Raw genomic sequence first — 14,937 nt, forward strand, 5'->3', positions numbered from 1 at the left:
ATGCTTCAGAGTCGGAGAGGTGTTCTTTTCCTGGAATTTGGAACCCCTTTTTCTCCAAACATACCTTTGCACATTGTGGCCAAAAAGTTCTATTTTGATTTCATCAGTCCACAGGACTTGTTTCCAAAATGCATCAGGCTTATTTAGATGTTCGTTTGCAAACTTCAGATGCTGAATTTTGTGGCTCAGATGCAGGAAAGGTTTTCTTCTGATGACTCTCCCATGAAGGTCATATTTGTTCAGGTGTCGCTGCAGAGTAGAACAGTGCACCACCACTCCAGGGTCTGCTAAATCTTTCTGAAGGTCTTTTGCAGTCAAACAGGGGTTTTTATTTGCCTTTCTAGCAATCCAACGAGCAGTTCATTCAGAAAGTTTTCTTCATCTTCCAGACCTCACCTTGATCTCCACTGTTTCTGTTAACTGCCATTTCTTAATAACATTACAATCTGAGGAAACAGCGACCTGAAAACACTTTGCTGCATTCTTGTAGCCTTCTCCTGTTTTGTGAGCATCAATTATTTTATTATTCAGAATGCGAGGGAGTTGCTTAGAGGACCCCATGGCTGTTGATTTTAGGGACAAGTTTGAGGAGTCAGAGAATTTATACAGCTTTGAAATCTGCATCATCTGTTCTTTCCTAACGAAGAATTTGAACAAGCCACAGCTCAATAAGCTAATTAAGGTCTGGAACCTTGGTAAAAGTTACCTGAGGACTCAAATGTATTGGGGTGCCCAAACTTTCGCATGGTGTTGCTTTTCTATTTTCACTCTCCAATTGTACAAAACAAAAATAATACACAAACCTTGCAGCAAATGCTGAAAAGAAATGTCTCGTCTTTACCTTTATGACTTTTGGTGATCAGTTCATCTTCTGCTCACTTAACTATTCACAGTAATAGACATTTTCAGTAAGGGTGCCCAAACTTTTGCATGCCACTGTATATTTCAGCCTCAGTAAGAAAACACCACAGAGAACTTTCCCAAAGTGTGATTAAAGTCCCGTTTCAGAAACATGGCACTCAGAGACTGGAACGGGTCATGAAATGGGTTTGGCAGTGTTGTAGATTTTCTCTGGAAGATCTACAGGTGAGATCATGTTTTAGTCACATTCCAGCTGAGAGCCCCAGCGTGTCGTACCTGAGAGGATCCTCCACAAACGCTGTGCACTCCCTCCTCTTTATCACCTTCGGGATCCAACCCTGAAACAGAAGTGTTTCAGAGTCAAAACATTTCACACGCTCATGATGCGACACGTTTACATTCTGGGCTCTGATTGGTCAGAAGGTGTTGATTAATTCTAACAGCAGCTCTGACTGTAGTGCAGCTGAACATCACAGTATTATCTAGAATTAATGCTCTTGTTCTGATGCGTTATTGTTTCTATAGTAACAGCTCGTTCACAGGGGCGTGTCCAGCATATGCTCCACTGATCAAGTGATTTAAAAAAAAAAGTGTGCAAAAGTTTTCAGACATTTTCAGCACAGAGGAGTTTACACTTTGTGGTTTCAGTAACATGATAACAGCATGGGTTTTGTCTTAAGTGTCTACACTATTTTCACAAAAAAAAAAAAAGAGAGAAATAAGATATAAATTATCTGTTCTGCAAAGAGAACTGGAGGGCAAGTGCAAAAAAAAAAAAAAAAAAAGTGTGCGCGTTTTTATTTTTGCTGTTAAATAATGCCAAATAATTTCATCTAGAAGCTGACATTTTGTCAAGGTCTTTTTGTCATTTCAACCATGTGCAGATGGTACAGCACACAGTTAAAATGAAACTACATTTCTTTAGGACCATGGGGCTCCATTAAACATCACCGGACTACAATCTACACACAACATCAAGTGCAATGAGTGCAACACTGCAGACACAAGCAACATCAGGTGCAGAGTTGAGTGTGCATATTGAGGTAGTATATGAACGGAAATAAATAAATGTAAACTTTGTGTATGAGAGACATTGTAAACATTGTAAGGCAATAATGCATTATTGTCCACTGTGCAAAGATTGCAGAGAGAGAGGGAGATGTCCCCCCTCATTCTCTCACACTAACAGTTGGATAATGAACTGGATTCAGTAATGTGCTGTGCATGAGAGCAGAGGAATTTGATTTCCTCATCGCTGTTCCTGCCGTGTGTCAGAGACGTTCACGACACGCACTGTAATTATCAGAGATTAAGCCATTGTTCTGTTCATGAAAGGAGTTCATCTTCCCACGGTTTTTTTTTTCTTACCAAGTAAAACTTAGTTAACGGATAATATCGTGTGACAGAATAACTGTTTATTGTGATTATCTCATCTCATTATCTCCAGCCACTTTATCCTGTTCTACAGGGTCACAGGCGAGCTGGAGCCTATCCCAGCTGACTACGGGTGGAAGGCAGGGTTCACCCTGGACAAGTCGCCAGGTCGTCACAGGGCTGACACATAGACACAGACAACCATTCACACTCACATTCACACCTACGCTCAATTTAGAGTCACCAGTTAACCTAACCTGCATGTCTTTGGACTGTGGGGGAAACCGGAGCACCCGGAGGAAACCCACACGGAGACGGGGAGAACATGCAAACTCCGCACAGAAAGGCCCTCGCCGGCCACGAGGCTCGAACCCAGGACCTTCTTGCTGTGAGGCGACAGCGCTAACCACTACACCAGGGCTTTTCAAAGTGTGGGGCGTGCCTCCCCTGGGGGGCGCCAGAGTTCTTCGGGGGGGGAGCAACGTGAGGAAACATGAACCAGAATAAGTTACTATTGCGGACATTTAGCAAACTTCAGCTAGCCTTTGCCAGAGATAAAATGGGTCGATTTTTAGTACCTAAAGCTACAGTGAGTGAGGAGACAGAGTCTGGGCTAAGCAAAAACCCAGACCCTCCAGGATTTCGCGATGTTGCGATTTGCAACTTCAACGCAAATTCAACCAATCCCCGCGAATTCAGGGCGGTGTTGCAATTATATCCAATCACTGCAACTTTCCCACAAATTTGACCAATCATTGGCGTCGTCTTGCAGTGACGTCGACAAACTACCTTCCGCCTTACTTCCGTGTATACGTTCAAGAGAAGCAGCATGCGCGCAGTGTTGCCAGATTGGGCGGTTTTAAGTGCATTTTGGTGGGTTTTGAACATATTTTGGACTGGAAAACGTCAGCAGTATCTGGCAACATTGTATGATGTGCGAGTCAGTGTTTTATAGGCTTAAATTCTGTTACTGAAAGTGTGTTATGTTTACAGTGAAGGACTGTGCACACTTTATTTTTTACTTAATACAAGAAATTAATGGATGCCAACATTTTTGCCAAAATGGCATTTTATTTTCCATTGTTTAGGCAGCTTCAGCATCATACTGTGAGATTCTGTTCAAATTGTTTTTTTTCTTCTATGAAGCCTGAGCCATTTATTTTATTAGTTTATAATTATTGTTTAATTTAGTCTTCAGGAGAGACTGCCTGCACACAGTACTAGTATTAATAGTTTTTTTTTCTTCCATGAAAGCTGAGGCATTTATATTATATTTTAAGGGAACTTCATGTTGTGCTGTGAGGTTCTCTGCACTTTAACTTTTGAACCAACAGGTGCATTTGGATAAGTAAAGCCTATTTTTCTGCATTTTTGTAGTCCTGGGAATCTTTTATATTGGTAAAGTTGTTTATAGAACCATTTCTCAGTGTTTGTTTTTTTAATCAATAGTTTTTCGGTAATAACTTAATATTTAACATATCACTCAATTTTAATCACAAAAAGAGAAAATCGCAACAATTTCTTGCAACTTTCACTTCCTCCCGCAATGTAATCGCAACAAAAACCTAAAAAACACCGCAACTTTCATTGCAATTTTTTTGGAACCCCCCCGCAACATCAGACATTTTAGCCCGCAACAATCACAAAAAAAGTCCGCGGAATCCTGGGGGGACTGAAAAAAAAAAAGGAAGTAAGACCACAATTATTTAAAGTTTGGATTTTCATGGACTGGATCTGAAGATGCTCCACTGCCACAGTGTGTTGTCTACCAAGAGGTGCTAGCTAACGATGCTATGAGATGTTTAAAATGTGTAAAACAAGATGTTTTAAAAAGAAAAGCACAGATGTTTAAAATGTGTAAAAGAAAAAAATAAAATGAGGGGGGGCGCTGTTGTTTATTTGCTCTCTGAGGGGGGGGCTGACTCTCCCACACTTTGAAAACCCCTGCCCTACACCACCGTGCCGCCCCCTTGTGATTATTAATAATAAATTAAATTCTTTGTTGAAGACTGAATTGTTTTTCTCCATTTTATTAAAGCCGAAACCCACTCGAGGGTGTAGCAGTGATTTTATCACAGGGACGAGGGGATTACTGCACTTACCATCATACCAAACACCACCCCATCCTATGATAACATCTCACACACGCACACACACACATCTGGACTTGTCTTCATTCTCCTCCACCACAAATTTTCAGAATTGTTTTTATTTTCTGCTCCAGCTGTAAACCAGCGTCTCTGCACCCTGAAGCAAAGCAAAGACATGTCACTGGAGACTTTATGAAGTTGAAGCTGTGAGGTAATTGTGGATCTCCTCATAAAATCAAACCATAACAGGAAATTCACCAAGTGGCCAAAAGTATGTGCCCCCTGACCATCACACTCATATCTGGTTCTTCTCCAAACTCTTACCACAAACTCTGAAACACAGTTCTACAGAACGTCTCTGAACACTGCAATGTTACAGTTTCCTTCACTGGAACTCAGAGACCCAAACCTTCTCCAGCACGACGACGCTCCCGTACACGACGCGAACTTTCAGTGAAGAACCTTGTTCTCCTAACTGAGTGAACACGGGTCTCAGGTTCAGTGACTTTATGACCTGTTGTTGATAACAGAGTTCACAATGAAAACCGTACACATGTTACATGATTAAAGGAGAATTATTTTCCTAATTTTGGAATTATTCCTGCTCAGGAAACACTGCTGTAAGGTTCTACACAAGCTCAGAGTGACCCTACAGAGGAACCACCTCATGACCTTTCACCTTCTATTCTCTTAACCTGCACTTTGACTGGATTAATGAGGGAGGATTTGCGGTTTAAACTAAATGTTCACACTGATCACAGAAAACAAAAACATTATGACTGCATTACTTTTATTTAAATCACAAGATAATGATCTGACACAACATGCGTTTTATATTAAACCCTTTTTTAGAACCACATTAACCTCAGAAAACATTATGTCATGCTCTCAGGCTGTTTTTGTCAGAGGGTGTGGCCAGTGTGGTTTTCCTTCATTATTAACCTTAATTAATCCACACACCAGTCAGCTTCATACAAAACACAAAAAAGAAACTGTTTGGCTTGGGGAAGATTTCTGAGCTGAGTGATGGTGATGAAAATGGATTTTATAAACGTTATTTATTTTTGGAGATGATCACGCATGTGCCCTTCGCGCTGATCACCTGCTGACCTGTGACTGTAACCTGATGGTCACTGACCTGCTCTCATCCTCCTGCACCAAGCAAGTCTCCAATATTAACATCGAGATCTACAGATTATATAAAAAGATCTCTTAAAAAAGGAAAGACACCAGACATGTAACACCACCAGAAAGAGAGAGAGAGAGAGAGAGAGAGAGAGAGAGAGAGAGAGAGAGAGATGAACACAGAAGACCAGCAAAGTTTAAATCAGTGTATCGTGTCATTTTCAGGTGATTTTGGACTTAACCGCATTTCATCCTGGTACAGTTTAATCATTTAGACTTTAAACTTTATTAGTTATGTCTTTTGATTAAAAAAAAATAAAAATCACACTGGAACCACATCATCTCTCTCTCTCTCTCTCTCTCTCTCTCATCATGATATTTGTCGATTTACTTTTATTTTATTCATTTTTATTTACAGCGTGGTTAACAGTGATCGTCAAAAAAGCAGCTTCACTGAAATTAAATTTATAGACAGACTAAATAAATACTTTAAATTCCTTAAATATATGTAATATTTCAATGATACAATATTTTATATTTCTTCCAACTGTGTAGGGATGGATTGTCATGCCGTAGCCATAGTAACCATTTATGAACCATCTTCTCCCTTTCACTGTACAGCACTGAACACACCAATCCCTGTACTCGATGCCATATTCTATCTCTGCCCATTTTTCTGACCTCCTGTAATGGTATCACATACCAAATACAGTGACGTCACGACTGTGCTTTAAACCCGCGGTAGAATCGAAATTCCTTCTCTCTGGCGGTGGGTTTCCACATGTGAAAGAGACATTGTTGCATCTGTGCTACAGAAGAACAAAGGACAAAGAACGAGCTATTGATACCGGACCTTTAGCCAAAGTTCAACACATTTGATCTTCACATAATTGTAGTAATAACTGAACCGGTTAGTTACTGCAGCCCACGCAGTATTTTAAAGAGAAAAGGCGACCGGATCCCTTTTCCCTTTCGCAACGTCGACGAACTACAAACAAGATTCCTTCCAGATCATCGGACGACCGACGGGACACCAAAGATCTTCAGCTGACAAGCTGTAAAAGTAAAAGGAACAGAACTGTTTTCTCCCTGGACCTGCACTCCATGCTGTCTTCGGATAACAGACGGCGCACTTTCAGTCGCCAAGCAAGAGCGATCTCCAGTAAAGCTGGCATCTGGGCAATTGTTAGTCTTAGTTGTGGCTAGTTAATGTGAAGAGTGTTGTTTATTTTAATTCATTCATGGTTTAAATGTACACATTTCGATTCACATGAAAGTCGGTCTTAGACCACGTGTTGTTTGATTTGCTTCGTTTACTATCTGTATTTAGTTAGATCGCGCATGCGTTCTCTCTCTCTCTCTCTCTCTCTCTCTTTTTAATTCCCTCCGTCGCACTACACTCCTCAACACTGGGATTTCAGGAGTAGTTAAGGGTTGAGTAGAAGTTGGGTTTAAGGCCTAGCCGAGACTAGTTTTTAGACTACAGATCCTTTGTCTCTCTCCCCCTCGGGTGCTCTTCTTGTTGCCCATCCCCTTTTAGGCGAGGCCTAGCACAAGGCTCGCGCATTCCATTCATATATCACACCTGCCTCGCCTACACTCCCACACACACACACACACACAGACACACAAACATGTGATTTCCCCCTCACATTTTAACATCTACTCACCCCTACACTGTAACACTGGCATACAGCTTATTACTTCTGATCACCATTAGTGCCTTAATTATCATCATATACACTACTGATTATTACCTGTATACATTGTATCACCATTTATATTGAATTATTCCTTGGCTGCTATTGTTGCGATATCTGATCAGTATTAGTTTGCTAATTCATGTCAGCTATTTCAATAAATGGTATCTTTGGAGTAAACTGTGTCCTGTCTATTACTACAACATTCACTGAGTACCAACCTCTGCCAAACAAGTACTCTAATTGCCTTCACCCATTTGGTTGTTACATGAATATTATAGATCTAGAGTAAATGTATTACATTAGAGCTACAATACTCACTAAACTATAGCAGCATCACCACTAAGTTATTCCATTGATTTTAATAGTTTAGCTATAAAATATGAGACACTTGAATTAATGATTAATGAATTTATGAGACTGATCCCTTTTTACATGAGACTGATTTGATAAACCTATTGCACCTACAACTGTTTACTAACAAAAACAATTAACTTGTCCCTTTAATGAAGTGCATCTCTCCATCCATCTATCTGTGTGAAAGCTTTATATGATGTTTTTTTCACCCATTTATCCTGTTCTTTCATTTTGGTTTGAGGGAGCCACAGTTTCCTCTTAAAACAAGACTAACACACTTTTGCTGGTGTTTCAGAACAGAGCTGTTTGTGGAAATTTCTCACATTATTGGAGCGAGTCAGCCTTTCGAATTCATAAAACCTGTGAAATTTAGTTCCGTCTGAAATGTGGTGATTGTGATATCTGTTTATTTCTGTAATATCTCACAAAATATCAGGCCATTCTGTGGCTGGGAAGTTATTTAATTTGAGGGGATTAAAGCAAATAATGTGCATGAAATCGCTCGCTTGGCGCAGTCAAGCAGACAGAGGAAGTCCGTGTGCGCATGCGCAGGTTTACCTTCTTCTTCTTTTGGGTTTTACAGCAGCTGACATCCACAGTGTTGCATTACTGCCATCTACAGGTTTCCCTTTGAGCGTGCACTGACAGTTCCATCATTCTGTCGCTAAACGAACAGCTGATCACACCGAGGTGCTCGCTGAGCGCCCATATTTATTAGTTTGGTCCTGCGTTTCCTTTCCTTCGTATATAAAATGTCTTTTCTTCTCGCTTTCCGTTACTGTAGTCGCTCTTTCACGTTTCATTCGCACACTCACGTCCTCCATTTTTCTCTCCTGTTTCAAATCTGTATCCCACAATGCCTTGCGTGAACGGGGAAAGCCCACCACGTGATGCATGATGGAGTATCTTGAATTGGGTCATGGTGAAGCAGGAAAAAATAGCAGAGAATTTAGGGCCATGTGGAGATAAATTCATTAATTATTCTCATCTCATCTCATTATCTGTAGCCGCTTTATCCTGTTCTACAGGGTCGCAGGCGAGCTGGATCCTATCCCAGCTGACTACGGGCGAAAGGCGGGGTACACCCTGGACAAGTCGCCAGGTCATCACAGGGCTGACACATAGACACAGACAACCATTCACACTCACATTCACACCTACGCTCAATTTAGAGTCACCAGTTAACCTAACCTGCATGTCTTTGGACTGTGGGGGAAACCGGAGCACCCGGAGGAAACCCACGCGGACACGGGGAGAACATGCAAACTCCGCACAGAAAGGCCCTCGCCGGCCACGGGGCTCGAACCCGGACCTTCTTGCTGTGAGGCGACAGCGCTAACCACTACACCACCATGCTTCCCCATTAATTGTTCTATTTAAAAAAAAAAACTAATACAGGTGGAAGTCTGTGGTTAGAATTCAGGTCACTAAACAAAAAGAATTGGGTGTCGGGAAAATTCGTTTTATAACCTACACTTGAAAAATCTGAAAGGCCGTACAGCTTTAATTTAAAGGAATATTTAAGTTGATAATGAATAGGACAATAAATGTTGCAATGTTTTGGTAATAACATTTTCTGCAGTTAATTATTTTTAAACATGATGAGAAACTCGAACAGTGAACCCAGCAGTGTGGATGGAATGGGGAACTGGGTGAATTGTTCTAGGCCCGCTGTAGATTCCTGCATTTAAATTCCTGCGCTCACTCTCACTTTATTTATCAGGAGAAATAAAACCTCTCACTGTCCGTAATAAACCCAGACTCACCTGATCCTTGTCTCCTTTCTGGGACCTGTCCCTCCCCTGATCCTGCTCTCGCTCTGTGGAACTCATGTCCCTCTCCTGCTGCTCGGTTCTCCTCCGGTTCCTGCGCGCGCTTCAAGAAACACTCGGTGCTCGGCGGCTGAACTCTCTCTCTCTCTCCCCAGCGGATTCTCAGACACCGTGTCAAAGTTCACGTTCTCGGTTTCTAAAATCCTGTTTTACCCTGTTGCTCGAAGGCACGAGTGCAGAGCCCCACCCGCGCGCGCACACACACCTGCGCTCGGTTTCCAAAGGCATTTCCGGAGAACCCCCGCCATGACAGGTGAACACGGCCACGCCCACTACAGGAGTGTTAGGACGGGACCAACAGTTGAGCACTTCCATCAGTGTGTGTGATCTCTACTTGTTCATGAGCGCAGTGGAGAAGCTCCTGGTGATTCTCCAGGATTCCACTTTCAGACCTGAAGACTTCATGTAGCGGCATTTGATGATTTGAGTAAATGATAACAGCAAAGCATGTTACGGAGAAACCATGAAGAAGAAGTGCAAACTCCTCTGTCCTGAAGATGTCAGAAAACTTTCAGTTCCAGCTTCACCTCTGTTACAAAACACTGACACTGGAGACACGGATTAAAGTGTGTGTTGGGGGGTTCAGTGTGATCCTCTCTTTACTGTTTCATGATGATTTTTTGAGGAACTCGATCGAGTGCTGATCAGGAGAACGCTGGACTTCATTATTCCGGGGCGCTGATGAGCTCCAGTGGATCAGAAACATCACACTGCTGAGTGGAACGTCACCTCTTCATTATTTCACTCCTGTGAGTTCAGCTGGGAGGAACACAGGAACCCTGCAGAACGTCCTGTTTACACTGTTTTCACTCCTGAACTTTCCCAACACCAGCAACATTTTCTTTTCTTTTTAAATTCCTGCGCTGATGAGCAGGACGCAGTGCAGCACACACACTTCTGTACATCTTACAGTTACACTCTTAACCGACTCTCCAACAGAAAATCTTAGTCAGTTTGTCCATTTTTTGCACAGAAACACAATGAACACATCGTATTCATTTTTACAGTGTCTTGCAAAAGTATTCACCCCCTTGGTGTTTGTTCTGTTTTGTCGCATTACAAGCTGGAATTAAAATAGATTTTTAGAGGATTAGCACCATTTGATTTCCCCAACACACCGACCACTTTAAAGGTGCACATTGTTGTTTTATTGTGACACAAACAATAATTAAGATGAAAAAAACAGAAATCTGGAGTGTGCATAAGTATTCACCCCCTTTCGTATGAAACTCCTAAATAAGAGCTGGTCCAATGAATTCACTCCAAATCCGTTTGGAGTTTGCCCAACAGCATGTGGCAGACTCCCCAAACACATGGAAAAAGATTCTCTGGTCAAATGAGACAAAAATTGATCTTTTTGGCCATCATGGGAAATGCCATGTGTGGCTCAAACCCAACACCCTGAGAACACCATTCCTACAGTGAAGCATGGTGGTGGCAGCATCATGCTGTGGGGATATTATTCATCTGCAGGGACAGGAAAGCTGGTCAGGACTGGAGGAAAGATAGATGGCACTAAATACAGGGCAATTCTGGAGGAAAACCTGTTTGAATCGGCCAGAGGTTTGAGACTGGGACGAAGGTTCAGGTTCCAGCAGGACAATGACCCTAAACATACTGCTAAAGCCACACTGGAGTGGTTTAAAGGGAAACATTTAAATGTCTTGGAATGGCCTAGTCAAAGCCCAGACCTCAATCCAGTTGAGAATCTGTGGCATAACTTGAAGATTGCTGTACACCAACACAACCCATCTAACTCGAAGGAGTTGGAGCAGTTTTGCCTTGAGGAATGGGCAAAAATCCCAGTGGCTAGATGTGCTAAGCTAATAGACACACACCCCAAGAGACTTGCAGCTGGAATTGCAGCAAACAGTGGCTCAATTGGGGGGGGGGTTGAATACTTATGCACACTCCAGATTTCTGTTTTTTCATCTTAATTATTGTTTGTGTCACAATAAAAAAAAGACAATGTGCACCTTTAAAGTGGTCGGCGTGTTATGTAAATCAAATGGTGCTAACCCTCTAAAAATCTATTTTGATTCCAGCTTGTAATGCAACAAAACAGGACAAACACCAAGGGGGTGAATACTTTTGCAAGGCATTGTCAGTTTAATGCTTCAGGATCCATCCAGGTCAAATAATCACTGAAGATCAATGATTTGGGCCCTGAATCCCTTTCACACGCAGCTTCACCCATCGCGTCTGAGACTGTTCGAGTTCTCGTGGGTGTTTTGTTTGGCTCCAGGCCACATGACCAGTTGTGCAGGTTTCAGCAGCGCTGAGCTCATAACCTTCAGGAAGAAGAAAAAAGGTTCCTGGTACTCAGTTTCATTTTCAGAAAACTGCACAAAGCACAAAAATTACCATCACTGCTGGAACTGAGGGCTCGAAGCAGCGTGTGCTGAATTTAAACACACACACACACACAGAGCAGCAACTCTCTGTGATTTCTCTGGTGTTTTTATCCAGTGCCTCCACTGCGAAGTTTTAACTTAATAAACTGCACACAGTGACACATCCAACACACACACACAATCTCAACAAACAAACAAACAAACAAACAAACAAACAAAAAGCGCTTCATCACCTTCACTTCAACCTGAAAGAAATTCAAACCCATTTTGCTCTGTGTTGAGGTATTTCCCAGTGAAAATGTGTATTTGGGGATCAGTCACACTTTAATTATTAATGTTTCCAAAAACTCTTCCAGATCAGCAGCAGGAGTCAGGAACTGAAAAAATGGCGGTCTGAGGAATCATTGGGGACCATCGTTGTTTAGAGTGTCATAACCAAATTACAGAAAAGTGACAAAGTCCTAATTTATTTAAATGTTGTTGCGTGAAAAAGTAAGAGCAGAGTTTCTCCAGGAGCAGGAAGAGGAACCTCATTCCCACAGTACCAGATCTCCTGCTGGGAATAGAACCTGATCCTGTACCTGAGGCTCACCAGAACATCCTTATTGCTGCTTTAAGACTCAGTGACGTAAACCTCAGTACATGGAATCGATGTACAGTTCTGTGTAAAAGTCTGAGGCTCATATAAAGAAATGCTGTCAACCAAAAATGGCTTAAAAATAATGAAATGAAATGTTTCACCATTAAAATGCTATAAACAGTAATCAGTGAGCCATAATAAATGAAACAAAGTCAGTATTTGGTGTGAGACGACCCTTTAAAAAAATCTCCGTCTCAGGTCCAGTGAGGTCAGTTTTATGTGGAAATGATCTGTAGGTTTTCCTGAGCATCTTACAGAACCAGCCACAGTTCTTCTGGACACTTTGACTGTCACACTCACTTCTTCATTTTACACCAAAACCCAACAGCCTTCATTATGCTTTCTTTTTTCATCTGGAAAGTGCGCTCTGATGGAATACGCTGCTCAGGTACAGACTGTTTTTTCTGTAACATTTAATTTTGTGCTGGAAAACGAATGTTTTTGTACTGACTCAATAATGTAGAAGTCATTAAATAGAAATCTATAACAAAGTTTGTATGAAAAAGGGGGGCTAAGACTTTTGCACAGAACTGTGTAGGACACAAAGACGCTCCGTCATCATCATCAGCGATGAGTGAAACAACAAACTGCATCACTACAAACAGCTCAGAATGATAAAAACACACGAAGTAAAAACACAGACACTGGGATTGAAACAGTACAGCGTTTATCAGCACACACACACACGTCACACTCACTCACTCACACACACACACACACACACACACTCACTCTCTCTCTCACACACACACACACTCACTCACTCTCACACACTCAGTCACACACACACTCTCTCACTCACACACTCACTCACACACACACTCTCACTCACACACACTCAGTCACACACTCACTCACACACACAGTCACTCACTCACTCACTCACACACACACACACACACACGTCACTCACTCACTCACTCACTCACTCACACACAGTCACTCACTCACACAGACTCTCTCTCTCACACACTCTCACTCCGTGTGTTTAAAGTTCTTTAATGTGACTCTCAGTAATAAAGATCCTCTGATCATCATAAACAACTTTTTTCATATTCCTTGTATTGTGATTGTTTCATCATTTCATCGACCCGTCTTTATTAATCATTGCTCTGTTTATTGCTTGCTTCTAGTAAGTTGTCATGGTAACAGGATATTCCTTTTCCACACGGTTCCAAACAGATCCCTTTAGAGAGCTGGATCCCATCAGGGTCCCTGTACAGTTTAATCGTTCGGTTTTCTTTTGAGAAACCACATTTCAAAATCCAAAAGAATAACAGAAAACAAGTCATACTTCTTTTTCATATACAACATTTAAAAAGGACTTGATTTTTAATTCTTAAGAAAACAGAAACAGGAAAAGCTCAATTTTTTCACTTCCTGAAACCCGAAGCTGTCTACATGCGCGTGTCCTAAACCCAGCTAAATTACCCAGAAGGAGCTCAGGAGCAACGAACTTCCTGTGCACCACTGATGGCTCCCAGGGGTCCCTCAGACACCAGGAGTCGCGACAGTTGCATTGACGAACATTTTTAAATAAACTTCATCTGAAACATGAGTAAGTTTTTCTGACTCGTGTCCTCCTCTCGGAGTCTTTTTTGTTGTTTGGTTAAAGGACACACTGCTCCATGTGTTTCAGCTCCAGTCCAGTCAGATGCTCGAATAATCGGAACACTGACAGTCGTGCACTTGGACTGAGCATAGCAGCCGCTTTCAGAAAATGAAAACACCGGCTATTTTCCATTTACATCCAAAAATGGATTTAATTTTCCATTTTACAAAGGAGACAACAAAATTCAAGTCCTCTTTAAAGTTTGTTGGTGCAGTAGCTGACCAGGAGAATGAAGTATGACGACTTATTTCATTATTCATGTGCGGATATTGAAATGAAAATCAAAAAATTCGTTTTTCATTCTCATTTCTGTTTCTCAGAGGAAAATAGAACAACGAAAATATACATGGACTCAAAACCAACCAAACAAAATAAAGGAACAACGGCACAAATTGCTGGTTTGTATCCGATGTCACAGCCGCCTCATTAGATATGCGAGACAGGAAGTGGTGGTCAGCTGAGCTCACTGTTCACAAAGCATTACCATCACTGGGGCTACTGGCTCGTCGTTAAAATGCTCTACGCTTGTGTTGTTTTGGGCTTTTTGAATCTAACAAACCATGAAATAGATAAAAGTTCTCTCTCTCCCTTTTCAATTATTTTGTGATGTTTTGAATTTCAGGAGACACTTCAGTCCTCAGATGTGTTTTTGTTTACGGGGTGATTGTGGGTCGCCATATTGTAAACTACCGCGTGTATAATGTGTGTAATCCCCAGGTCTTTATGAATGATTTAGCTGGAAGAGAAGAGCAGGTAGGATTGGGAATTGAGCAGCTGTGGTTTGTTTCCACCTGATACTAAAACTTGTAGCACCTTAGCAAACATTGTAAAGACACGTACAAAAAGCCCAGAAATTCCTCCTGACCCGGGCAAAAACAATACAGGATTTATCTTGTAGTGTTCTGATCCCCAGATCTTTAACCCAGACACATATGGAAAAGTTGTTCTCCATGATCTTCCAGGTTTCCATCTGTGTGTCCGTGTGGAACGAC

At 41.7% G+C, this 14,937-nt stretch overlaps 1 protein-coding gene across 1 annotated transcript in view; it reads right to left on the bottom strand.

Moving 5' to 3' along the window:
- Nucleotides 1-9,572, bottom strand: part of trpm4a (transient receptor potential cation channel, subfamily M, member 4a) — a 109,310-nt gene extending 99,738 nt beyond the window's left edge. Inside the window, exons 1-2 of the mRNA XM_060902326.1 lie at nucleotides 9,274-9,572; nucleotides 1,138-1,199 (exon numbers count right to left, since the gene is read on the bottom strand). Coding sequence (XP_060758309.1) covers nucleotides 1,138-1,199; nucleotides 9,274-9,339 — 128 coding nt within the window. The 5' untranslated portion in view covers nucleotides 9,340-9,572. The remainder of the gene's footprint in view (nucleotides 1-1,137; nucleotides 1,200-9,273) is intronic.
- Between the last annotated feature and the right edge of the window lie 5,365 nt (nucleotides 9,573-14,937).

This window comes from Neoarius graeffei, chromosome 20 (assembly GCF_027579695.1).
Source record: "Neoarius graeffei isolate fNeoGra1 chromosome 20, fNeoGra1.pri, whole genome shotgun sequence".
Classification (NCBI taxonomy): domain Eukaryota; kingdom Metazoa; phylum Chordata; class Actinopteri; order Siluriformes; family Ariidae; genus Neoarius; species Neoarius graeffei.